The sequence below is a fragment of the Triticum aestivum genome, chromosome 2A (genome assembly GCF_018294505.1).
Source record: "Triticum aestivum cultivar Chinese Spring chromosome 2A, IWGSC CS RefSeq v2.1, whole genome shotgun sequence".
Lineage (NCBI taxonomy): Eukaryota > Viridiplantae > Streptophyta > Magnoliopsida > Poales > Poaceae > Triticum > Triticum aestivum.
In genome coordinates this window covers 786,180,390-786,207,452 of record NC_057797.1, presented here as the reverse complement: position 1 = coordinate 786,207,452, position 27,063 = coordinate 786,180,390, and the positions used below count along the sequence as shown (strand labels likewise).

Below are 27,063 nucleotides of genomic sequence, written 5' to 3'. Positions count from 1 at the left end.
ACCGAGTCAGCGAGACGCCGCTTCGTCGTCCTCATTGCCTCGGTTCTCGTGGGAAACAATGCCAAGGCTGCCGCCATTGATTCCTCAAGGGCGGCGCGGCGACGCCCCCCCTCCCGCCACGCGTACACACGACGCCCACCCCCTGTCGCTATAAAGCAATGCCTCCCGTCGCCTGTGACCACACACCGCCCACAGCCGCCAACGCTCCTCCCCTCTCTCCCCACGCGCAGCCGCCGCCGACGCTCCTCCCCCTCTCTCCCCGTGCCCAACCGCGACGATGGCCAAGCGTTTTCCCGGCGATGGGGCGGCGGCCAATGACTTTGGCCGCCGCTCGTTGCATGAGTGGGAAGGCCACTTGCTGTTTGAGGCGAACATCCCGACGCCTCCCAACATGCGCGCGCCGGGGCGGTGGAGGCTCAGTGCCAGTAGCGTCCCCATCCCCCCGCTGCCCGACGTTGACGTGCGCCCTGACTACTTCGCCGATGAGGTCGACCGCATGCGGGCGTCACTGACGGAGGAGCAGCGGGCCCTCCCGCAGTACGCTGCCGGCAACCACGAGGCGTGGGCGGCTTACTTCCAACACCGGCAGGCGCAGCATCTGGCCTCCACCAACAACGTGCCGGTGGTGGGGGAGGGGGGGGTGGCAAGTGAAGGAAATATGCCCTAGAGGCAATAATAAAGTTGTTACTTTGTATTTCCATATTCATGATAAATATTTATTATTCATGCTATAATTGTATTAACTAAAAACTTGATACATGTGTGGATACATAGACAAAACACTGTGTCCCTAGTGTGCCTCTAATAGACTAGCTCGTTGATCAAAAGATGGTTAAGTTTCCTAGCCATGGACATGTGTTGTCATTTGATAACGGGATCATATCATTAGGAGAATGATGTGATGGACAAGACCCATCCCTTAGCATAGCATAATGATCGTTAAGTTTTATTGCTACTGCTTTCTTCATATCAAATACATGTTCCTCAGACTATGAGATTATGCAACTCCTGGATACCGGAGGAGTGCCTTGTGTTCTATCAAACATCACAACATAACTGGGTGATTATAAAGATGCTCTACAGGTATCTCCAAAGGTGTTTGTTGAGTTGGCATAGATCGAGATTAGGATTTGTCACTCCGAGTATCGCAGAGGTATCTCTGGGCCCTCTCGGTAATGCACATCGTCATAAGCCTTGCAAGCGATGTGACTAATGAGTTAGTTACGGGATGATGCATTACGGAATGAGTAAAGAGACTTGCCGGTAACGAGATTTAACTAGGTATGAAGATACCGACGATCGAATCTCGGGCAAGTAACATACCATGACAAAGAGAACAACGTATATTGTCATTACAGTTTGATCGACAAAGATCTTCGTAGAATATGTAGGAACCAATATGAGCATCTAGGTTCCGCTGTTAGTTTTTGACCGGAGATGTGTCTCGATCATGTCTACATAGTTCTCGAACCCGTAGGGTCCGCATGCTTAACGTTCTATGACGATCTGTATTATGAGTTATGTGTTTTTGGTCACCGAAAGTTGTTTGGAGTCCCGGATGAGATCACAGACATGACGAGGAGTCTCGAAATGGTCGAGAGATAAAGATTGATATATTGGAAGGTTATATTCGGACACGGGAATGGTTCCGGAGAGGTTCGGGTATTTTTCGGAATACCGAGGGGTTACCGGAACCCCCCGGGAAGTATTGGATCTTAAATGGGCCATAGGGGAGAGGAGGAGGCAGGCCACGGGAGGTGGCGCCCTCCCCCATGCGAGTTCGAATTGGACAAGGAGGAGGGGGCGCGGCTCCCCCTTTCCTTCACCTTCTCCCCCTCTTCCCCCTTTCCCCCCTTCGTTGGAAGGAAGGGGGGAGCCGACTAGGACTAGGAGTCCTAGTGGGACTCCCCCCACTTGGCGCACCCCTAGGGCCGTCCGGCCTCCCCTCCCCTCCTTTATATACAGGGGCAGGGGGCACCCCAAAGGACATCAATTGTTTTAGTCGTGTGCGGTGCCCCCTCCACCGTTTACTCCTCTGATCATATTGACGTAGTGCTTAGGCTAAGCCCTGCGCAGATAACTTCACCATCACCGTCACTAGCCGTCGTGCAGACGCAACTCTCCCTCGACACTTTGCTGGATCAAGAGTTCGAGGGACGTCATCGAGCTGAACATGTGCAGAACTTGGAGGTGCAGTACCTTCGGTGCTTAATCGGTTGAATCAAGAAGACGTTCGACTACATCAAGGGTATTAAGCTAACGCTTCCGCTTTCGGTCTACGAGGGTACATGGACACACTCTCCCCTCTCGTTACTATGCATCATCTAGATAGATCTTGCATGAGTGTACAGAAATTTTTGAAATTGCATGCTACATTCCCCAACACCAAGAGCAGCGAGGGACGCCGCCTGTGGTGGGGTGCGCCCTACCGCTCTCTGCACGCCGTTCTCCGGCACCTCGAGGGCGGCAATGACCCGCTGTTGACATACCCTGCCGCCCCGGTCCGGAGCGGTGGCCAATGGATGCCAAGGAGAACGGTGTCCTCTTCCTCCTCCTCCTCCCGCTTCTCCTCACACTCCTCCGGGTCATCGACGCTTTTCAGCATCAAAGCCGAGCCCGCGGAGACGCCGCTCGATCGGCGCACCCGCAGCGCCGGCATCGTCATCAATGAGGGCGGGCACGCGTCCTCCTCGGCTCCTCCCCACTCCGTCAAGCCGAAGACAGAGCCAGGCCTCGCCGCCGCCGTGAAGACGGAGCCCGGGCTCGCCGCCATGAAGATGGAGCCACGGCTCTCCGACGCGGCGGCCTTGAAGTGGGCGCGCGAAGACTGGGTGTGGACGGAGCTGGAGCGCCAGTGCCGCGCCCAAGAGGAGTTCGCCGCTAGGCGCCGTGGCCGCGACGAGGGAGGCGTCGTCGTTCTCGACGACGACGGCGACGACGACGCGCCACCATCGGTCCGCCAGGGCGACCCCGGGCAAGGGTCGAGCAAGGGCGGCCGTGTGAAGGAGGAGAAGGACGACGAGGACAACGGCGACGACGGCAACTTCGCCGCGCTCAGCGCGTTTTTTGAAGTGTTCGCTGAATTTTAGCCAAATCTTTGTCCCGTTTGCCGAATTTTAGCCGAATTCCTTTTCAAAAAATATAAAAGACGCCTTCTGAGGGCGACCCTGGGGCCCGCAGCTGGGACCCCGATTGGCCCAGGCCAATTTTAGCGCTGGTACGTCCCCAGGCGGTGATTTTACGAGCCGCCTGGGGGCCCAACGGTTGGAGATGCTCTAAGCACCTTCAACATTGACCATTATGAGAGGTTCATGATCAACAACCTGACATCATGAAGTAGGATGCGCACGGTCATTCAATGTTGATTTAGTGTCTCATAAGGTGCCCCTATGTTGCCTTGAGACACCTCCTTTTTTTTTAGGAACAAAGACACCCCCATTACATCCTCTATGCATGGTGTGTCGACAACAATGAGAGTCTTGTTTGATAGCCATAGCAGCTTGGAGACATGACTCATTTCCGCAACACGGGACCTCCCGGTTTCGACCAGCCACTCGAGCTGATGGTGCCTGTGACCAAATGGCAGCGCACGACTTTAAGAACTAGCAACAGATTTCAGAAATTCCTAACATTTTTTTTAAATGTGATTTTTTTCGAAAAAAGTGAATTTGAAAATACACACTGAACTTTTCTAATTATGTGGTGAATATTTTTCAAATGCGCACAAGATATTTTTTTAATATACGGTGAACTCTTTTTCAATGCAAACTGAACAATTTTCCTATGAACATTACAGTGAACATTTTTTCAAATGTACGGCAAACTTTTTTTTTCTTTACGGTGAGCTTTTTTTTGATAACCTGAACATAATTTGAAAACAAGAACAATTTTTGGCATTTCAATTTTTTGAAAGAAGCGAACATTTTCTAAAATATGAAGAAAATTTGAAATTCTGAACATCTTGAAAATTTTGAATTTGGAAAAAAACAGAAATGGAAAAACATAAGAGAAAAAAACCGAAACAGCAAAAGAAGGCCGGCTCGTCGAAACGCTGCCTTCGGCCAAGCCATGACGCTCATGAGGGTCATATAGATGGACTTGCTCCTGCTTGAGGGATTCCAACGGGCCATGGCCATATGGCCTTCGCCTTGAGCATTATCTACGTCAACAATGCCCTATCCCTGAAGTTCATCTTCGCCGGGGTCGGGTCTGGGGCCATGGCCCTATGGCGGGCTCGTTCTCGCTGTTTTCTATCCACCTTCGCATAGCTTCTGTCTTGTACGACTTTGCTAGCTGTCCGTGTGATTTGTGTGTGTACACGTTTTGTGTGGGTTGGGTACGTCCTAACTATGCGGAGGTCGAATATGCGCTCTTTGTGTTTGTACTCCGTCTTAAACTAATAAAATCCATCCTTTGTCGAAAAAAGTACACGACACACCTCCTCTACCACAATCATCTGCACCACTGGTTCGTACCGCACATTCCCATTTGTTGTTTCCTAAGAGCATCTACAACCACACTCCTTATGTTTGTGGACGTGGACACGGGCAGATCTATTTCGGACCATCACTTTCCTTGCAAAACAATCACACTCCTTATATTATCCTCATAATATTGTCCAGTCACATACATATAATTTGTGAAGACGAAGAGAGAGAAAAGAAAGAAAGAATAAAGAAAGAGAAAAAGGGACCCGCGGTGGGCCAAATTCTACGTGCCACCTTGCACGGACATCCTCATATCTTCTTCATATATGATTTGGATATAAGGATTTGTGGACTGCCCGCACACGCCAAGACAAAATGAGGAATACTGTTGGGTGATTTTTTGTTCTATTCTCTCTTGTCCGAACAATGACGGGACAGTTCAATAAAACATTTGATGCTCTAACCCAGTGGCGGAGCTATGTACACCCCTGGGGTGGCTGTGGCCCCCCAACATTGCTGCAACTTGTGAAGGAAAAAAATTGTGAGGGCTTAAATGAGAGTTTTTTTAGCTTCCCCCCCCCCCAAACACTCATATTTTAGCTTTTGCCCCCCCCCCCCCCCCCAGTGGATTCTGGCTAGCTCCGCCACTGCTCTAACCTACAACTAGTCGAGCGCGATCACCTGCCCCCATCTCTCACAAACATCTGCGCGCACAGAAACATATATTGTTTGACATCAAACAGACGAGGGAGAGATCGGGGGCGTTTTGTGGCGTACAGCTTTTCTGATTTGTTTTCACCTTTATTCTTTCAAAACAAACATGCCAAAGAAAAAAAATGAAGCATTAATTATCTAATTAAGGCATTTTGGGCTTATCCTTGTCAGGTTTATAATAGGATAAGACTGCAAACACAGCCTGCATGATGTCTCCGACGACGAGCAAGATTGCGGTGATGAAGGCAAGGAGCGTCCACGGGCTCTTGAAGTACCTGTTCTTGAGGTTTACCCACCACTTGTACATGAGGATGCGTGGGGGGTTGCCGATGTAGTGGTACTGCACGTCCTCACGCACGCGGCACAAGTTACTCTCCCAGTTCTTGTACACATCCCTAGTGAGGCCGTTGAAGAGCTTCACCACGGCATCGTCGTCATCGGCGAGGTCATGCTCAAGGATCCTTTTATTCACAAGCAGGCGCACGTCTTGGGCGGAGTCCACGAGGTCCTTGACAAAGAGCGCGTAGGCCGTCACGTCATTTTCAGTGCTGACGTGCATCGCCTCGAACGCCATCATGTTGTGGAACTTGTAGGCGGTGGAGTCGTCGAGTTGGAACTTGGGCATGTAGAGCCTGCCATTGTCCAGGTTGATGTCGTCGAGGAAGGCTGTCTTGCTGGGCATGAACCGGATCCCCGCCTCACACAATTTCCACGCCGATCGGGGCACCACTCCGTCGAGACGAGCATTGGCGGCATTGGCTGTCGGTATGGTGTTCTCCACGCCACCTCTGTCCCTCTGATAAGGCCTCAGATGGCCCTTGAGCTGGCTCCTTCGGTATATGTCGAGCGGGTGGAGTCCCAACTCATCGGACCCTTCGGGTTTATCTTTGCCTTCCAGGAATTTAAGCACCATGGAATTGGTCGAAGACGCACTCTGCATGCATGGTTCATCAATTCATCATTATGTTAAGTTTTTTAAACAGGGCAATATATAAGTTGGTATCAAGTACACCCAGCCACTACAATTAATGACATAACACGATATGAGAAAATAGTTGAGACATTGAGGATACACAGAGTCAGAATGGGTAAATTTTTACTGTGAGATTAGGTGAACCCCACTACTAGTAGATGTTAGCAGTAAGCCAGTAACCTGCGTACCGGAAATCTGCCGCTCTCTGCGGTGACGATTTTCTCGAGCAACCTGAGTGGCAGCTGGTTCTCGACCAGCAGCATGTCGCGTTGGACGAACGGCTTGATGTGCTGGATGCCATGCCAGCTGAAGACAGGGTCACCCTGCTCGTAGTCCTTGGGAATGGTGTTCTTCCCACCTATGGCCGTCCTCATCACCTCCAGTAGGAAGCAACCGTCGATGATCATCATCTCCAGGAACTTGCCCCTGTTCTCCTCGCCCCGCCACTCATCACCCAGTTCCATGTAGGCATCCTCAAGCTCCTCACCCACCTTCTCCATGGTGGCGACGAGCTCGGAAAGGGTGGTCTTGCAGCTGTCCCGTTGGAGGAGGTGATGTACGGCCCTCAGCTTGTGCTCCTCTATGGGTTTCAGCTCCTTGTCGTCGTGGTGGAATGGGCCCAAAGATACTGTCTGCGGTTTGTATACGCTGCTCACCCTGCAATTTGTGTTTTTTTTTTCAAGACAGGTAATATGTTAATATCAGACTACAATATCACAATGTCAAGAAGCAGCAGTCCACATATTTCATTTTTGGAAGGTGCAATTGACACATTGAGGAAGCAGACACCCAAACTATTGAAAGAAAAAAAAACACAAAAACATAAATAAATATCATGGCATAAAAATTGTCATGTTGAAGCAATCAACACCAATGAAGTATCTCTCCATACCTGCCATCGATCACCTTGAAGCGCAACGGGACGCGGAAGATGCAGTGTTTCCGCCATTTCTCCACCTTCGCCGGCGGCTCAGCGCCCTGGACCTTCTTCTCCATATCCACCACCCATGACGACATCCTGCAACCAAATACTACCTTGTTTACCTATAGCTAGCTACACGCTTTGTACTTCTGAACTCCTGTGTGAACGAGTATATATATGTAGCTAGGTGAAGAACAGCTAGCATGCAAGAGGTACCTTAAACTTACGCAGGCGATGTGGTTAAAACAATAGGTACCGTGTTACTTGCCCTGTCCCCTAGGTTAGGCACAAGGATAGATGCGAATGTTCTTAATTAAACTACCAATTCGAATGTGCTTAACTTGTTGGGGTGGTGGCAGAGTTAATTAGACTAGCATGCTTTGCAGAAAGCATTGGCTGGAAGGATGTTTTCAAACACTATCAATTCAGGCTTTACCAAAAGGGAATAGTAGGATGCTGCATGGCCGAGCCAAACTAAGACTACCATACGGTTATGCTTAACTTCATGGGGTGGCACAGTTGCTAACGCACTTTTACAATTAACAATGATAAAGCTAGTTAATCTACATTATCGCAACGTGGGTCATCTTTGATGAGTGAAAATCGTCACATCTGACCGCTTTACCATGCTTCAAACAATGACATGTCACTAATGCTTGATCCACAAGGGCGCGTTGGAAAGCCGCATATCATAGGCACTGACGGTGGGATTCAGATCAATGATATGACTCATCCTATGTGGATTTTTGTGAAGTACTCGTGATAGATGAAACTATCTAATTGTGTATGTTTTTCGACTCAAGTGTGCACGGGTGATCTACATGCCAGTAATACGACTAACGAAATGATGTACTAAAATTCTTATATGTGCATTTTGCATCATAATTTTAGAAGATAAATTGCTCAATTACTATGTTAATTCAATCACCTTTGTCCTATTTTATCTTGATATTCTCTCTTATCACAGAATTACACCAGGAGGGACTGGAAATTGGAAATTTTACCCAAAAACACTTATTCAGAACTAGGAAAAATAATAATAAAGAGTGGAGGTTTTTCAAGGAAAAGAAGGCCGATGCACAAATGTCATAGTGAGGAGTAACTTAGATTTGTGTCATGCATATGACACTACTCTATGTTACTATCTTCATCGTGTGTAGTAAGTAGTAACATATATGTGGTATCTTGCAAGATTTCATCTATAGATGTAGACTAATCTTGTCGTGGGGTGCGTGATGAGTGTTATTTTTACGCTCATCACACCTAAGAGCCGGCTATCTCACTCACATTACTTTCTTGATGTATTAACACATGATTACTGCAACATGTACCTTAAACTTACACAACCCTAGGTTAAAAGCAACATAATTTAATGAGTGGATGTTTAAAGGATTGTGTTACTTGCCTTGTCCCCTAGGTTAGGCACAAGATGTGGATGTACTTAATTAAACTATCATGTGCTTAACTTCTGGCCGGCTGCGGGGTGGCAGAGTTATTTAGGCTAGTGTGCTTTGCAGAAAGCATTGGCCGGAAGGATCTTTTCTACTACGATCAATTTAGGCTTTACCCAACAGTTTTGGTAAATCTTAGTCGACTGAGACTTCATTATGTCTTAGTCGATGTTATATTTGTAAAATCTTACATTGAGATCCGTACAATTTTTTTTTCAGTTTTTTCTTATTTCTTTGTTGCATGTTATGTTACTTGACTAAGACTTAGTTAAGTGTCGGCGACTGAGACCTAGTCACAACCTTTTACCAAAATGAAATAATAGGATTAGACTAGTCATAATGGGTAGTAACTTAGACTAGTAACATGCATATGTTACTAGTCTATGTTACTATCTCTATAGTGGGGAGTAACCTATGTGTGGTGTCATGCAACACTTTATTTATTAGGTTATAGACTCATCTTGTCTTGATATGTGTGATGTTACAGTAACTAGCACTAGTAGAAAAGGGGGCAATGGTCCAGGCCGGTCCAGCCCATTAGTCCCGGTTCAATCCAGAACCGGGACCAATGGGGGCATTGGACCTGGTTCTTGAGCCCCGGGGGCCGGCCGGGCCACGTGGGCCATTTGTCCCGGTTCGACTGGACCTATTGGTCCCGGTTGGTGGGATGAACCGGGACCAATGGGCCTCGCTCTTGGCCCAACACCATTGGTCCCGGTTGGTGGGACGAACCGGGACCAAAGGGTTGGTCCTCATTGCGGCCAGAGTTTAGTCCCACCTCGCCAACCGAAGGGGAATCGGACCGGTTTATAAGCCCCTTCCTCTCTACCATATTGAGCTCCTCTGAAAATGAAAATAGATGCCCTTATATAGGGAAATTAGCCTAAATTCATACGGATTTCGATTGAAATTCGTTATGAATTTAAGTTGATTTTCCTCTATAAGCGCATCTATGTTCATTTCTGAATAGTTTTTTATATTTTTTTCTTTTCTGCTATATTTATTTTTTTCTTTTTATTTCTGAGTTGTAATAAGCCATTAAAAATAAGGATATATGTTCCTTTTTTAGTACAGTTAATCACAACTATTTTTTGCTTCTATTCATTTCTGAGTAGTTTTTTATATAGTTTCTTTTTTCTTTTCTATTATATTTATTCTTTTGTTTTTATTTCTGAGTTGTAATAAGTCATTAGAAATAAGCATCTATGCTATTTTTTTAGTAAAGTTAATGAAAATTATTTTTTCTTCTATTTATTTCTGAGTGGTTTTTTATATAGTTTTTTTCTTTTCTGCTACATTTATTTTTTTCTTTTTATTTTTGAGTTGTAATAAGTCATTAAAAATAAAAAAGAGGCGCAATGCTCGTTAAGACGAAGCCGCTCCCCCGAAGCAATACGAGTGGGTCAACGGTAGTCACACGACGATGTCTTCATCATGGTAACGACATGGAACGCCGCCATCGCCCGCCGTCAGCTCGGTTTTCACCGGCAACTACGTCTCCCCGACTCGCAGCTGGTGCCAGATGACGGATCCCGAGATCCGAACACACAGCCTCAGGCCGACCATCTCTGACTGAAGAGATGACCACCATCGCCGGCTGCAACGGTCAGAATTATTTTTTAGTAAAGTTAATCAAAATTATTTTTTATTCTATTTATTTCTGAATTGTAATAAGTCATTAAAAATAAAAAAGAGGCGCAATACTCGTTAATTTGCTTCAAGCCTTTCGGAATAGTGTCAACTGCACTGCACATAGCTCTGTGCAGTCTACCGTATTCCTCAAGGCTTGAAGCTAACCAACGTGCAGGAGCATTGAGCCTCTTCGTCATCGTCTCTGCACTCAGGGCTTATAAACAACTGCGACTGCCTCTCGCTTGGCGAGGTGGGACTAAAAAAACAGCTGCAGGAAGAATCAACAAAAAAATAGCTGCAGAAAATAAAAAAGTAGTTACACGGGTCCATTGGTACCCGTTCATGGAACAAACCGGTACCAATGCCGCTCTTTGGTCCCGGTTCGTTGGACCAACCGGGACGAGTGGGGCATTAGTCCCGGTTGGAGCCTCCAACCGAGACCAATGCTCTTGCTATATATACTGGACTTAGCAGTTTTCGCCAAATCCATCTCTTTCTCGCCCCTGCCCCGAGCCTCTGCTCCTTGTCGCCGTCGCCGCCGAGCCCGCCCCACGCCGCCCCAAGCCTGCCGTCCCCGTCGCCGCCCCGAGCCCGCCGTCGTCGCCGCCCCCATCGCCGCCCGCGTCCCGCGCCGCCCCGTCATCGCCGCCCGCGTCCCGCGCCGCCGCGCCCCGATGTCGCCAGCCGTCGCCCCTGCCCCGAGCCCGCCGTCCCCGAGCGCGCTGTCCTCGTCGCCCCTGCCCCGCGCCGCCCCGAGCCCGTCGTCGCCCCTGCACCGCGCCGCCTCGACGCCGACGTGAGCGTTTTTTTATATTTTTGTTAGATTTTTTTTAGATTCTTTTTGTAGTTCATAGATTTTTTTTGTTAGGTTAGATGTGTAGTAATTTAGATATGTAGTTCATAGATTTTTTTTGTTAGATTAAATTTTTTTTGTTAGATTACATGTGTAGTAATTAATTTGTTCATATTATGTTAGATTTTTTTGTTAGATTAATTAGATTTTTTTGTTAGACTAGATATGTGTAGTAATTAATTTGTTCATATTATGTTAGATTTTTTTGTTAGACAGAACCTACTACACCGAAGGCTCCGAACTAACTTATGAGGAGAAAAATCATCTGGTCGGATTTTATACTGATCTTGAGAATTACAATGTCTACAATCGAACTCCTCAACATTATGGTCAATACGTGCCACTAGTGCACATGTTGAACTACGGTAACTACCATGGAGATACTCTGGTATGATTTTTTACTATTACAACATTCGTGCATCTTTTTGCACACTTCTAAAACTAGTACATCATATCATTGCTAACTACGAAGTTATTACTATGGTTTTTCAACAGATAATCCCAAATGATTGTGTGCCTCATCTGATGTATACACGGGGTAGCCTTCATGTTTTGAACATACACCCAGGTCGTCCTATTAATCTCAACTGTCCATACCAGGTTTCTAAAAGAAGTGGAGACATGATAATCAAAGAATGGAAAAAATGTATGGACAGTCGTAAGGAGCTTCTTGTAAGCAACATTCAGCGAAGGGCAAAAATTGGAGACAGGATGATCGCCATTCGTCATAATGGAGAGTCAGGGTCTATATTGTTTTATGCTATTTTACCTTAAGGGTGTTTAGGTCCTACCTGATACTGATGATCATGTGCTAAGAACAATTATGTAGGGTTGGGTTCGATGACTATGAGAGGATGATGATCGTATGACTTATTATTAATAACGAGTAGAAGTTGTATATGATGATGCATGATTAGTAGGACTTGTTATTATATATATATGATGATGTATGATGCAAGCATGCATGAGCATTTTATATCTGCGGGTGCAATGAACATAGCAGCAGCGTTGATAAACCAAGGACGAAGATATAAGAGAGGACACTTCTCTCTATTAGCTAGCTATAATAGCAACCTAAAAATAACCCCTAAAGCAGCCACTTTTAAAAAAAATTGACTTTTGGTCCCGGTTGAAGCCACCAACCGGGACCAAAGGCCCCCTGACTGGGGTGGGCGCACAGGGCCACGTGGAGGCACATTGGTCCCGGTTCTGGTTTGAACCGGGACTAATGGGTGGAGGTATTAGTAACGACCCATTAGTGACTAAAGGCCCTTACGAACCGGGACTAATGGGTGGTTTTCTACTAGTGTAGCTATGTTACCACATGCCTCTCTTTCTTCATTAATTACTCGTCACATCATCTGTTTTGTCTAAAGATGTGTGATGTTACCACCTATGTTACTCACACTATGGGTAGTCGGGTAGTCTTATGCTGGCTGAGCCAAACTGAGACCACGTACCATTAATCATTATGCTTAACTTCATGGGGTTGGCAGATAATTAGCACAACTAGCAAAGTTAGTTAATCCACGTTACTATCACATGCGTCATCTTTGATACGTCACTTGACCGCTTTAGCATCCACCAAATGACAACATGTGCTAATCGCTCGGTTCACACCGATATGGATTTTCATAAAGCACTCGTCAGATATGAAGCTATCACACGTGGACCCCTTTTTTAACCAATGCATTATACATGAACCGTACTAGTGGCCTATCCGATAGCAATACTTTCTTTGTTTGAAAAGAGGAGTGCCCCCAACCTTTACATCATCACGAAGCATCGGTGTTTTTAGGTATTGTGTCCTATTTTTATCGGTTATGGCGGCTTTTATACTTTGTCACTTATGTTTACGTACTTCAGATGGTACTCGTTTTTTACACTATGTTTGATTAAAGAAATGATTGTGTGCATTGCTCGATCCTCTTCGGAAAAAAGAAAACACACACATGATATGCAGCAGCGGTGCGCTATGCGGGCGGCCAAGCTTCGTGATGTTGAGGTCACTACCGGTATGTCAGTAAATTTATCCAATTCCATTTTGCATTTCTCTAAGGATGAGATCATTAATAATGCAAACCAAGTAGGGGTGTCGCTTGGGAATAATAATTCTGAAATTTCAAACTCGGTTAACGATCTATTAGATTTGGAAGCAGAACGGGCATTAGAAACCATTAGAAACCTAGCGGCAGTAAGACCTATGAATGATGCGGAGATTGATGCATTGGGGGTAAGAGTGCTTGACAATTTCTGTGCGGATCTTGTTCCTCCGTCTGCGGAGTCGGACGAGGAAGAACCCTGTGTGGACGATGTAGTTTTTGCACAACCGGAGCACGGTTATGAGGACCGGGTTGCGGGAAATAACATTCCTAAACGTAAGTGGAAGCGGAAGGTGTACCCTGCTTCTGCGGTACGTAGGAGTGCTAGGATTTGTACTGCCAAAAAATTCCATGATGACCTATGAAAGGAATATTCTGGAATAGCAGAGGTCTTAAGGACTTGGCTAAACGTAGGTTTCTAGCGGAGGCATCTTTAGAGCACCGGTTAGACTTCATTGCACTCTCTGAAACTGGTAGGGATAATTTTGCGCCACAGTTTCTTAATGCGCTGTCGGGAGGTGTGGATTTCGATTGGCATTGTCTTCCTCCAAGAGGGAGGTCCGGTGGCATCTTGCTTGGTGTGAGATGTGATTCCCTTGAAGTCCGGAGCGTTGTTATGGGTGACTTCGCGGTCAAATTTCGAGTCCGGTCTAAAGTAGATGGGTTTAACTGGGTTCTGGTGGCGGTCTATGGGGCCGCACAACCTGAGCTTAAACCGGAATTTCTGGCCGACCTGGTTCGTATTTGCGGATCTGAGCAACTCCCCATTTTGGTTGGGGGGATTTCAACATCATTAGGAGGAGGGATGAGAAGAATAATGATAACTTTGACGGCCGATGGTCTTTTATGTTTAACACCATCATTGAGAGTTTGGATCTGAGAGAGATCGAGCTTTCTGGTCGACAATTCACCTGGGCTAACTCTTTACCCAATCCGACATATGAGAAGTTGGATCGGGTACTAGCAAGTGCCGAATGGGAACAGAAGTTCCCCCTCGTCACGGTTCAGGCTCTCACACGCGGGATTTCGGACCACACGCCTTTGTTTGTAGACTCAGGTGAGCCAAGGATTGTGGGAAACAAAAATACCTTCTCTTTTGAAACGGCGTGGTTTGAACGAGAAGGTTTTCTGGATCTCGTAGCCAGGGAGTGGGCTACGGATACTGGAGGAAGATCGTCTATCGAGAGATGGCAGAATAAGATTAGGCATTTGAGGAGCTTTCTCCGGGGATGGGCAAAGCACCTAAGTGGAGTTTATAAGATTGAGAAGGACAGCCTCCTAGATCTTATACAATCCCTAGATGTTAAAGCTGAATCAACAATTTTGTAGTCTGCTGAATTGACTTGTAAGCTTGATGCGGAGAAGAGGTTAAAGGAACTCCTCCGCGAAGAAGAGCTGAAGTGGGCGCTCAGAGCAAAGGTTCGCAAAGTAATCCAAGGGGATGCGAACACTCAATTCTTTCACCTTATTGCGAATGGCAAACACAGAAAGAAAAAAAATTTCCAGCTCGAGCAAGATGAAGGCACAATTGTTGGTCACGATAATCTAAAGCTTTACATCACCGAATATTATAAGCAGTTATTTGGACCGCCGGAGGATAGCGCTGTGTCTCTCGATGAGTCCAGGTTTGAGGATGTGCCTCAACTAACTGCTTCTGATAATGCTATTTTGGTTGCGCCGTTTACGGAAAAGGAGGTTTTCGATGCCATCTCTCAGATGGAGAACAATAAGGCTCCCGGGCCGGATGGGTTTCCGGCGGAGTTTTATAAAAAATACTGGCATATTATTAAGGGGGATCTTTTACCCATGTTTCATGACCTTTTTGCTGGACGGCTTCAACTATTTCACTTGAACTTTGGAACCATAACGTTGTTACCAAAAAAGGCCGATGCTCTGAGGATTGAGCAGTTTCGGCCTATCTGCCTTTTGAATGTTAGTTTCAAAATTTTTACCAAGGTTGGGACTAATAGGCTCACACAGATTGCGCATTCTGTGGTGCAGCAATCCTAGACAGCTTTCATGCCGGATAGAAACATCCTAGAAGGGGTGGTGGTTTTGCATGAAACGCTCCATGAAATCCACTCGAAGAAACTCGATGGAGTCATTTTTAAAGTGGATTTCGAGAAAGCGTACGACAAAGTTAAGTGGCCTTTCCTGCAACAAGCTTTGCGTATGAAAGGGTTCGACGACGTCTGGAGGAGCCAGATTGAATCGTTCACGCAAAAGGGTAGTGTTGGCATTAAAGTGAATGACGATATTGGTCATTACTTCCAAACACACAAGGGCTTGCGGCAAGGAGATCCGATGTCCCCTATTCTGTTCAACATAGTTGTGGACATGTTGGCAGTTCTGTTACAGAGAGCCAAGGAGGCTGGCCAAGTAGGAGGCTTGGTGCCTCATTTAGTGGATGGAGGAATTTCCATCCTACAGTACGCTGATGACACTATCATCTTCATGGAGCATGACTTGGTAAAAGCAAGAAATATGAAGCTGTTGCTTTGTTTGTTCGAGCAATTGAGGGGGCTCAAAATTAACTTCCACAAAAGCGAGTTGTTCTGTTTTGGTAGAGCCAAGGAGGAACAAGAAGCTTACAAACAATTGTTTGGATGTGGTTCGGGGGAGCTGCCATTCACATACCTAGGAATTCCTATACATCACCGTAGGCTTACGAACAACGAATGGAAGTGTATCGAGGATCGATTCGAGAAAAAGCTAAGTTGTTGGAAGGGTAAGCTCATGTCATATGGAGGCCGTTTAATTCTTATTAATTCGGTGCTCACGAGCATGCCCATGTTTCTTTTGTCTTTCTTTGAAGTCCCAGTTGGTGTAAGGAAAAGACTGGACTTCTATCGATCGCGTTTCTTTTGGCAGGGAGATGAGCTAAAAAGAAAATACCAGTTAGCGAAGTGGGATATCATTTGTAGGCCGAAAGACCAAGGGGGTATGGGGATTGAAAATCTCGAGGTTAAGAACCGATGCCTTCTTAGCAAGTGGTTGTGGAAGTTATCTTCAGGAACTGACGCCACTTGGGCTCAAATCCTTCGTAATAAGTATCTTCAAACCAAAACTTTGTCTCAGGTCACGGTTAGACAAACTGATTCACCCTTTTGGAAAGGGCTCATGAAAGTTAAGCTTTCATTTTTTCAGAGGGCAAAGCATATAGTTGGTAATGGTGCCAGCACAAGATTCTGGGAGGATACTTGGCTCGGAGGTACACCCCTTGCAATCCAGTATCCGTCGTTGTATCGTGTTGTCCAAAGGCGCGATGCTCTGGTTGCAACGGTCTTTCTTTCGATACCCCTTAATATTCAATTTAGAAGATCGTTAGTGGGCAATCGTTGGGAACAGTGGCTACATCTAGTTAGGAGACTGATGCAAGTCCAACTTTCACAACAACCTGATAAACTGCGCTGGAATCTCACTAGGTCGGGTGAATTCACAGTTAAATCAATGTATGTTGATGTTATTAATTCGAGCTCAATTCCTTCTTCCAAGCATGTGTGGGATGTCAAAGTTCCTTTAAAGATCAAGGTGTTTATGTGGTTTCTACACAAACAAGTTATCTTAACAAAGGACAATTTAACAAAGCGCAATTGGACAGGACCTACTAGGTGTAGTTTCTGTGATCAGGGTGAAACCATTAATCATTTATTCTTTGATTGCCCACTAGCTAGAATTCTTTGGACAACTGTTCATGTTGCTTTCAATATTCATCCACCAAGCTCGGTTAACATGTTGTTTGGAACATGGCTCAACAGGGTAGAGCCCGGGTTAGCAAAACATATTCGCTTGGGGGTGTGCGCCTTAGTATGGGCGCTTTGGAATTGCAGAAATGATCTTGTCTTTAACAGAACAACAAACATTCAAGTTTTGCAGGTTATCTTCAGAGCTACGGCACTTATCCGTTCCTGGTCGCTACTCACTCCGACGGAGGCCAGGGAGCTTTTGGTTACTGGTGCTATCCGATGGGAGACGGTAGCTCGGGATATCTTCAGCCGGTTTGGATGGCGGTCATGTAATAGGATAGGCAATTAGTTTACCTGTCTATTTTTGAGCCAACCGGTTGTGGTTTATCCTTTATTTGGCTAGCTTGTGTATCTAGCCTTTGGGCTCTGTGTGAGCCTTTCTTCTTCATTTTATTTTGCTACTTTTGAGATTTCGAGACCTTGTGGATGATTTATTGTTAATAAGATGGCCGTATGCATCATGCTGATGCAGAGGCTAGGGATCCCCCCCTTTTCGAAAAAATACATTATTTGGCATCTCGAACACACGATGGGAGAGAAAGAGGGAGATATATATATTTTGTTGAGTTGTGCACAACTCTTCAAGTTTGCTTCCACTTTTTATTGTTTGCACACAAAAAAAAAAACACCATCTGGTTAATTCATTTTGGGCTTGCCCTTCTCGTTAGGATCATAGCCTATGACTGCATACACAGCCTGCATGATATCTCCGACGACGAGCAGGATTGCGGTGACAAGGGCGAGGAGTGTCCACGGGCTCCTGAAGTACTTGCTCTTAAGGTTTGACCACGCCTCATAGAGAAAGACACGCAAACGGTTGCTGCGGTAATGGTGATCCACGTCCTGACGCACCTGGGACAGGTGACTCTTCCAATTCTTGGACACGTCTCTGGTGAGGCTGTTGAAGAGCCTCACCACAGCGTTGTCGTCGTCAGCGAGGTCGTGCTCCAGGATCCCCTTCCTCTCCAGTAGTTGCACGTCATCGGCAGAGTTGATGAGGTCCTTGACGAACAACACGTATGCCGTCACGTCATTGCCAGTGCTGACGTGCATCGCCTCGAACGCCATCATGTTGTGGATCCTGTAGGCGGTGGAGTCGTCCATCTCGACCTTGGGCATGTAGAGCCTCCCGTTGTGTAGCTCTATGTCGTCGAGGCAGCTCGTGTTGCTGGGCAGGAACTGAATTCCCGCCTCCGACAGCTTCCACGCGGATCGGGGCACCACTCTCTCCGGGCGAACGACGCTGACCTCCTTTGTTGTTCGTGTCATCGGCATGCCTCTGTGAAGAACCTTTCTGTTACTCTTGATCTGACTTGTGCCCTTTAGTCGGCTCGTCCGGTAGATGTCAAGAGGGTGGAGTCCCAGGCCGGTCCCTTCCGGGGCATCTTCCCTTTCGAGGAACTTGAGCACCATGGAGTTTATCGAAGCCGCGCTCTGCATGCATCATCATTTATGTCCATACATAGCCAAATTAAGCGGCCTGTCAGAATAGGTGTCTGTGTCGAATGTATAGTGTGGCAATGATAGATACTACCCCCCTTCCCATAATATAAGAGTGTTTTTGACACCAGTGTAGTGTCAAAAACATTCTTATGTTATGAGATACAGGGAGTATACGTTAGCAGTCAGTAACCTACGTACCGGACATGTGCCGTCCTCCACGGCGACGATCGTCTCAAGCAACCTCAGTGGCAGCTGGTTCTCGACCATGAGCATGTCACGCTGGATGAAGGGCTTGATGTGCTGGATGCCGTACGAGCTGAAGACAGGGTCGCCATGAGCGTAGTCCTTGGGAATGGACTCCTTCCCTGCGGCAGTCCTCATCACCTCCAGCAGGAAGCAGCCATCCGTGATCATCATCTCAAGGAATTTGCCCCTGTTCTCACCCCGCCACTCCTCGTCCAGGTCCATGTAGGCATCCTCCAGCTCGTCCGCCACCTTCTGCACGGCGGCGACGAGCCCGCCAAGGGTCAGCTTGCTGACCCGACCAGCATCAGCATGGTCACGACTGAGGAGATGACGGACGGCTCTCAGCTTGTGCTCCTCCATGGGTTTCAGCTCCTTGTCATCGTGGTGGAATGGGCCGAGAGACACTGTCTGCGGCTTGAATACGCTGCTCGCGCTGCCATTACATTTTTCCTGTTCTCAAAGAAAATACAAGAGCAGAAATTACGACAATGCGGGTGATAGGGCGTGCCGCTTACATGCCATCCACCGTCTTCATCTTGAAGCGCAGTGGGACGCGGAAGATGCAGTGCTTCGGCCATCTCAGCACCTTCGCCCGCGGCTCCGCGTCCTCGAGCTTCTTCTCCATGTCCACCACCCATCCCTCCACCTTCGCCTGCGGCTCATGGCAGTCGACATCCACCACCCACGACGACGACATCCTGCAACCAAGTGGCCGGAGTGGCTTGTCTACCTAGCTCAGGTAGCTACACGGAATTTGTGATCCTGAATTCGAGCTTGTGTATATATATAGGGCAAGAATTAACAGAGCCGGCTTTCTTTCTCGTCCATATTCCTTTCTTGCTGTGTTATCACGGGATTATACCTTACTTACGCAGGCCTGGGTTATGGGGACATGATATGGGTAATGAATTATTATAGGACGGTGTCACTTGCCTTGTCCCCTAGAGTTAGAGTTAGGCACAACGTTATTAGGTGCAAAGGAACTTAATTACACCAGCATTATGCTTAACGTCATTTAGACTAGCATGCTTTGCAGAAAGCATTGGCCGGAAGGATGTTTCCTATTACTCCTACTATCAAATCATCTTTACCAAAAGGAAATAGTAGGATGATGCTGGCCGAGCCAAACTAAGATCATGTACCATTATGCTTAACTTCATGGTGGTGGCAGAGTTGCTACCGCCCTTTCATAATTAACACAATGCTAATTAAAGCTAGTTAATCCACGCTACTACCACATGCGTCATCTGACCGCTTTACCATCCACCAAACGATGACATATGCCATTAATCGCTTGATTCACAAGGGTACGCTGTAATAAGTTTGCTCTTTGCACTTTGTCAGCTCCAGCTTAACTGTTTAGTTTTTGTGTTGCCCGTTAGGGCTCTCAACATGCGACTAGCGTATGCTTGAATGTGGCCCCCCCTGTTTGCTCTGGTTTCGTTTTCAATAAAAATGGAACCAGGGAGGCCTTTTGTGCCTTCCTGTTACTCTAAAAAACTTAGATGCAAATCTGAACTACCAGTGCATCAATCAAAATTCAGATAATGTTCAAAAAACTGTGACCTCTAAACTGTAAGAGGCTACCTGCAACACAAACAAGCTAATCACCAATAGCAGAGAGCAGACGATGCAATTGAAGCAGCTAACATGAACAACTGCTGCGAATCAGTACAATATATTCGTGCTTTCTTAGAATAGAAGTACACTGTAATAGAAAACAGAGCGAAATGAATCAGTTGGTGAAATATTACACAATCATGCTCTCAGGAAGCAAGAGAATACAATTACGACGCCCGCTGACAAGAAAATAACTAGGAGAACAAAGCTAGCGGCAGGATTATTAAACTGTTTTTTTAAAGGAGGAATACCCATCAATCAATGCATACAGCTATATTATTAAATAAAAACGTAACAATGTCATAAGGTCTAAAGATGCTCATAAACTGAGCAGTAGTCGAAAGTAAGTAAATCTGAAAAGCGCCACACCCAGCGATATAGAACAGAAAAAGTGCCACACCGGTGATATAAAAATAAGCTACGATGGCTACACACCTAGCCTATTATTAGCTCGCCATCCAAATCGGCTGAAGATAACCTGTGCTACCGTCTTCCAACGGTTGCACCCAATAATTAAAAGCTCCTTGAAGCCCGTAAAAGTGAGTAAGAACCACATACGTATATCAATGAACACAAGAATATTCTATGCTTCAAACACCCGGAGCAGTCTGACGACTGGATTACACGTGAACACATCGGGACTTTCGGCAGTTTGTTGCAAACACATCTCATGCATAACAACACTATTGGAGATGAGCTGTACTTGTTGGCCAGGACACCATCTTCGACTGTATTGACTTACCAAGGGTACGAGATAAATGGGAATATATTTTACACGATCGCCCAAGATAAAAAAAAAGCACCAACCAAAACAGTGGTGTCCGCTTTGATGTAGCAAACACCAATAGGGCAAATGACACATATTATGATTACATAGAGGAGATATGATAACTTGACTATGGACATAAATTTAAGGTACCTCTGTTTCGGTGCAAATGGGTCAATCTATCAGGAGGCGGGGTACAGGTAGACTCGCAGTGCGGAATGACAACAGTCGATCTCAACAATCGATCTTGGGTACACAGATGAACCATACGTCCTAGCCAATGATGTGGCGCAGGTTTACTATGTGAAGGACATATCTACCAAACCGAGAAAAAGAAACGATAAGAAAGCAAATACATCATACGATGAGCCAAAACGTCACATAGTTCTTTCAGTGAAAAGAAACATTGTGGGAGTGGAGGACAAGGTAGACAGCATGTCCGAAGATTATGAAATGTTTCATGAAAATTTTCCCTTCGAAGTGAAGGCTAACCCAAGCATCCTGTTAAACGATAAAGATTATCCATGGTTACGACGCAATAAGCAAGGGACACACGTGAAGAAAAAGTGAAGACTTTCTATCTAGTGAATACAACATATCAGATGGCTTTGATCTAGAATATCACTGCAGTTACATGTCAAAAAATGAAATCCCTTTGTAATAGATGAGTTTTCGTTCGAAACCCTGATACTTCGAAAGAGATTGTCCAATTTATACACGAAGTGCATCCAATTTTTCCCGTAACTCTCTAAACTTTTTAGCACATACTATGTGGGTTAAATTATGATGCCATGCCAAGTTTCAACCTTTTCAGAGTTCATTTGTAGTGCTTTTCAATTTCAGTGTCATTTAGCTCAAATAAATCATTAAACGCATGGAAAATAGCAAATGAAGTCAGAAAAGGGTTGAAAATTGATGGTGTGACTTTGAATGGTGTATATTGGACACACAAAAAGTCTCCAGTTAAAGTATGTTAAAAATTAAATCCCTTTGTAATAGATGAGTTTTTGTCTGAAACCGTGATACTTCGAAAGAGATTGTCCATTTTGTACACGAACTGCATCCAATTTTTGCTGTAACCCTCTAAGCTTTTGAGCACATGCTATGTGGGTGAAATTATGATACCATGCCTAGTTTCAACTTTTTTAGAGTTCATTTGTAGTGTTTTTCAATTTTAGGGTCATGTAGCTCAAAGAATGAACTAATAGAAAAAAGAATCAACTAAAATGTTCTTATAAACCTCTAGTTATGATCAAAATAATATTAACCTAAAATTACATAAAATTTATACAACTAAAATTATCAAAGTATTTTTTGTTAAAAACTTTAATAGCAAAAAGAATTTTCATAAAAAAGTTTTTGTTAAAAACTTTAATAGCAAACTAAAAAGCTTTTATAAAACTCTAATAGCAAAAAGAATCAATTAAAATATTTAGTTATGATCAGCTAAAACAAAACTATAATATTCTTCAATAGCAAAAATAATCAACTAAAAAGCTTTTACAAACCTCTAGTTATGATCAAAATAATATTAACTTAAAATTATGTAAAATTTATGCAACTAAAATTATCAAAGTTTTTTGTTAAAAACTTTAATATCAAAAATAATTTTCATAAAGTATGTTAAAAACTTTAAAAGCAAAATAAAATAACATAAAAATATAAAAGTGCCGCCTAGGCCACCACGGCCTGCATACGACTAGTCTGTTGATACGCCTAGTCGATGTGAGACTATCTTCTCCTTTTTGTCTTCTCCACAACCACCATTCTATTCCACCTATAGTGCTATATCCATGGCTCACGCTCATGTATTGCGTGAAGATTGAAAAAGTTTTGAAAAAGTTAGAGTATGAAACAATTGCTTGGCTTGTCATCGGGGTTGTGCATGATTTAAATACTTTGTGTGGGGAAGATGGAGCATAGCCAGACTATATGATTTTTTGTAGGGATAAATTTCTTTGGCCATGTTATTTTGAGAAGACATAATTGCTTTGTAAGTATGCTTGAAGTATTATTATTTTCTATGTCAATATAAACTTTTGTCTTGAATCTTTCTAATCTGAATATTCATACCACAATTAATAAGATTTGCATTGAAATTATGCCAAGTAGCACTCCGCATCAAAAATTCTCTTTTTATCATTTACCTACTCGAGGACGAGTAGGAATTAAGCTTGGGGATGCCTGATACGTCTCCAACGTATCTATAATTTTTGATAGCTCCATGCTATATTATATACTGTTTTGGACTATATTGAGCTTTATTTTCCACTTTTATATTATTTTTGGGACTAACCTATTAACCGGAGGCCTAGCCCAGAATTGCTGTTTTTTTTCCTATTTCAGTGTTTCGGATAAACAGAATATCAAACGGAGTCCAAACGGAATAAAATCTTCGGGAACGTGATTTTCTCACCGAACGTGATCCAGGAGACTTGGACCCTACTGCAAGGGATCAAAGAGGTGGTCACGAGGGTGGGGGCGCCCCCTGCCTCGTGGGCCCCTCGGTGCTCCACCGACATACTCCTTCCTCCTATATATACACACGTACCCCCAAACGATCAGAACAGGAGCCAAAAACCTAATTCCACCGCCGCAACTTTCTGTATCCACGAGATCCCATCTTGGGTCCTGTTCCGGAGCTCCGCCGGAAGAGGGCCGTCATCACGGAGGGCTTCTACATCATCCTAGCCCCTCCGATGAAGTGTGAGTAGTTTACGTCAGACCTTCGGGTCCATAGTTAGTAGCTAGATGGCTTCTTCTCTCTCTTTGTATCTCAATACAAAGTTCTCCCCCCTCTCTTGTGGAGATCTATTCGATGTAATCTTCTCTTTGTGGTGTGTTTGTTGAGACCGATGAATTGTGGGTTTATGATCAAGTCTATCTATGGATAATATTTGAATCTTCTTTGAATTCTTTTATGCATGATTGGTTATCTTTGCAAGTCTCTTCGAATTATCCGTTTGGTTTGGCCAATTAGATTGGTAGTTCTTGCCATGGGAGAAGTGCTTAGCTTTGGGTTCGATCTTGCGGTGTCCTTACCCAATGATAGAAGGGGCAGCAAGGCACGTATTGTATCGTTGCCATCGAGGATAACAAGATGGGGTTTATTTCATATTGCATGAATTTATCTCTCTACATCATGTCATCTTGCTTAAGGCGTTACTCTGTTTTAACTTAATACTCTAGATGCATGCTGGATAGAGGTCGATGAGTGGAGTAATAGTAGTAGATGCAGAATCGTTTCGATCTACTTGTCACGGACGTGATGCCTATATACATAATCATGCCTAGATATTCTCATAATTATGCTCAATTCTATCAATCGCTTAATAGTAATTTGTTCACCCACCGTAGAATACTCATGCTCTTGAGAGAAGCCACTAGTGAAACCTATGGCCCCCGGGTCTATTCTCATCATATCAATCTCCATCATTTTTATATTGTTTTGCTGTTTACTTTGCTTTTACTTTTTACTTTGCATCTTTATATCAAAAATACCAAAAATATTCTATCTATCAGATCTCACTCTCGTAAGTGACCGTGAAGGGCTTGACAACCCCTAATCGCGTTGGTTGCGAGTAGCTATCGCTTTGTGCAGGTACGAGGGACTTGAGCGTGGGCTCCTACTAGATTGATACCTTGGTTCTCAAAAACTGAGGGAAATACTTACGCTACTTTTCTGCATCATCCCTTCCTCTTCGGGAAAAACCAACGCAGTGCTCAAGAGGTAGCAATGGAACACCAGTTCCCAGAAGGGTTTAAACCCGTGAACATAGAATCATACGATGGTACAACAGATCCTACAATATGGATCGAAGATTTTCTTCTCCACATTCACATGGCTGGCGGTGACGACCTCCACGCCATCAGTACCTGCCTCTAAAACTCAAGGGGCCAGCATGGCACTGGCTGAACAGCCTCCCAGAAATTTCTATTGGCAGCTAGGAAGACTTGGAGGATGCCTTTAGGGACAACTTCCAAGGTATCTATGTTCGGCCTCCAGATGCCGATGACCTTAGTCACATAGTCCAGCAACCCGGAGAATCAGCCCGGAAACTCTGGACCAGGTTCTTAACTAAAAAGAACCAAATTCTGGATTGTATGGACGCCGAAGCCCTCGCGGACTTCAAACACAACGTCCGAGACGAGTGGCTCACCCGACACCTCGGCCAAGAAAAGCCGAAGTCCATGGCAGCCCTTACCGCACTTATGACCCGTGATACGTCTCCAACGTATCTATAATTTTTGATTGCTCCATGCTATTATATTATCTGTTTTGGATGTTAATGGGCTTTATTTTACATTTTTATACCACTTTTGGGACTAACCTATTAACCGGAGGCCCAACCCAAATTGCTGTTTTTGCCTATTTTAGTGTTTCGCAGAAAAGGAATATCAAACGGAGTCCAAACGGAATGAAACCTTCAGGAACGTGTTTTTTCTCAACAAACGTGATCCAGGAGACTTGGAGTGGGCGTCAAGAAACAATCGAGGAGGCCACGAGGCAGGGGGGCACCCTCCACCCTCGTGGGCCCCTCGTTGCTCCACCGACCTACTTCTTCCTCCTATATAAGTCCACGTACCCCGCAAACATCCAGGAGCACCACAAAAACCTAATTCCACCGCCACAACCTTATGTACCCGAGAGATCCCATCTTGGGGCCTTCTCCAGAGCTCCGGTGGAGGGGGCATTGATCACGGAGGGCCTCTACATCACCTCCATGGCCTCTCCGGTGATGTGTGAGTAGTTTACTTCAGACCTTCAGGTCCATAGCTAGTAGCTATATGACTTCTTCTCTCTCTTTGGATCTCAATACAAAGTACTCCTCAATTCTCTTGGAGATCTATTCGATGTAATCTTCTTTTGCGGTGTGTTTGTCGAGATCCGATGAATTGTGGGTTTATGATCTAGATTATCTATGAACAATATTTGATTCTTCTCTGAATTCTTTTATGTATGATTGGTTTATCTTTGCAAGTCTCTTTGAATTATAAGTTTGGTTTGGCCTACTAGATTGATCTTTATTGCAATGGGAGAAGTGCTTAGCTTTGGGTTCAATCTTGCGGTGCTCGATCCCAGTGACATTAGGGGAAACGACACATATTGTATTGTTGCCATCGAGGATAAAAATATGGGGTTTATATCATATTGCATGAGTTTATTCCTCTACATCATGTCATCTTGCTTAAGGCGTTACTCTATTCTTATGAACTTAATACTCTAGATGCATGCTGGATAGCGGTCGATGTGTGGAGTAATAGTAGTAGATGCAGGCAGGAGTCGGTCTACTTGTCAAGGATGTGATGCCTATATACATGATCATGCCTAGATGTTCTCATAATTATTTGCTTTTCGATCAATTGCTCGACAGTAATTTGTTCAACCACCGTAATACTTATGCTATATACCTTGAGAGAAGCCACTAGTGAAACCTATGGCCCCCGGGTCTATTTTCCATCATACAAGTTTCCAATATATTTTATTTTGCAATCTTTACTTTCAATCTATATCATAAAAATACCAAAAATATTTATCTTATTATTATTATCTCTATCAGATCTCACTCTTGCAAGTGGCCGTGAAGGGATTGACAACCCCTTTATCGCGTTGGTTGCGAGGTTCTTATTTGTTTGTGTAGGTATGAGGTGACTCGCGCGTGGTCTCCTACTGGATTGATACCTTGGTTCTCAAAAACTGAGGGAAATACTTACGCTGCTCTACTGCATCACCCTTTCCTTTTCAAGGGAAAACCAACCCAGTGCTCAAGAGGTAGCAAGAAGGATTTCTGGCGCCGTTGCCGGGGAGATCTATGCCAAGTCAAGACATACCAAGTACCCATCACAACCCTTATCCCACGCATTACATTATTTGCCATTTGCCTCTCGTTTTCCTCTCCCCCACTTCACCCTTGCCGTTTTATTCGCCCTCTCTTTCCGTTCCCCCTCTCTTTTTCTATTTGCTTTTTTGCCTGTTTCTTATTTGCTTGTGTGTTGGATTGCTCACTTGTCAAGATGGCTCAAGATAATACTAAATTGTGTGACTTTGCCAATACCAACAATAATGATTTTATTAGCACTCCGATTGCTCCTCTTACTGATGCTGAATCTTGTGAAATTAATACTGCTTTGCTGAATCTTGTCATGAAAGATCCGATTTCTAGCCTT

The 27,063-nt window shown here is 45.0% G+C and overlaps 2 protein-coding genes across 2 annotated transcripts; both read right to left on the bottom strand.

The window, feature by feature from the left end:
- Nucleotides 1-5,283: 5,283 nt before the first annotated feature.
- LOC123038337 (UPF0481 protein At3g47200) lies at nucleotides 5,284-7,185 on the bottom strand. Its single transcript, XM_044462177.1, has 3 exons — nucleotides 7,007-7,185; nucleotides 6,303-6,771; nucleotides 5,284-6,075 (listed from the first exon to the last, which is right to left on the bottom strand). The coding sequence occupies exons 1-3, from the start codon at nucleotides 7,129-7,131 to the stop codon at nucleotides 5,284-5,286; spliced, it is 1,386 nt and encodes a 461-aa protein (XP_044318112.1). The 5' UTR covers nucleotides 7,132-7,185.
- A 10,184-nt stretch (nucleotides 7,186-17,369) lies between these two features.
- Nucleotides 17,370-19,248, bottom strand: LOC123186787 (UPF0481 protein At3g47200). Its single transcript, XM_044598489.1, has 3 exons — nucleotides 19,025-19,248; nucleotides 18,462-18,942; nucleotides 17,370-18,254 (listed from the first exon to the last, which is right to left on the bottom strand). Exons 1-3 carry the CDS (start codon nucleotides 19,204-19,206, stop codon nucleotides 17,457-17,459), a joined length of 1,461 nt encoding a protein of 486 aa, XP_044454424.1. The 5' UTR covers nucleotides 19,207-19,248; the 3' UTR covers nucleotides 17,370-17,456.
- Nucleotides 19,249-27,063: the final 7,815 nt, after the last annotated feature.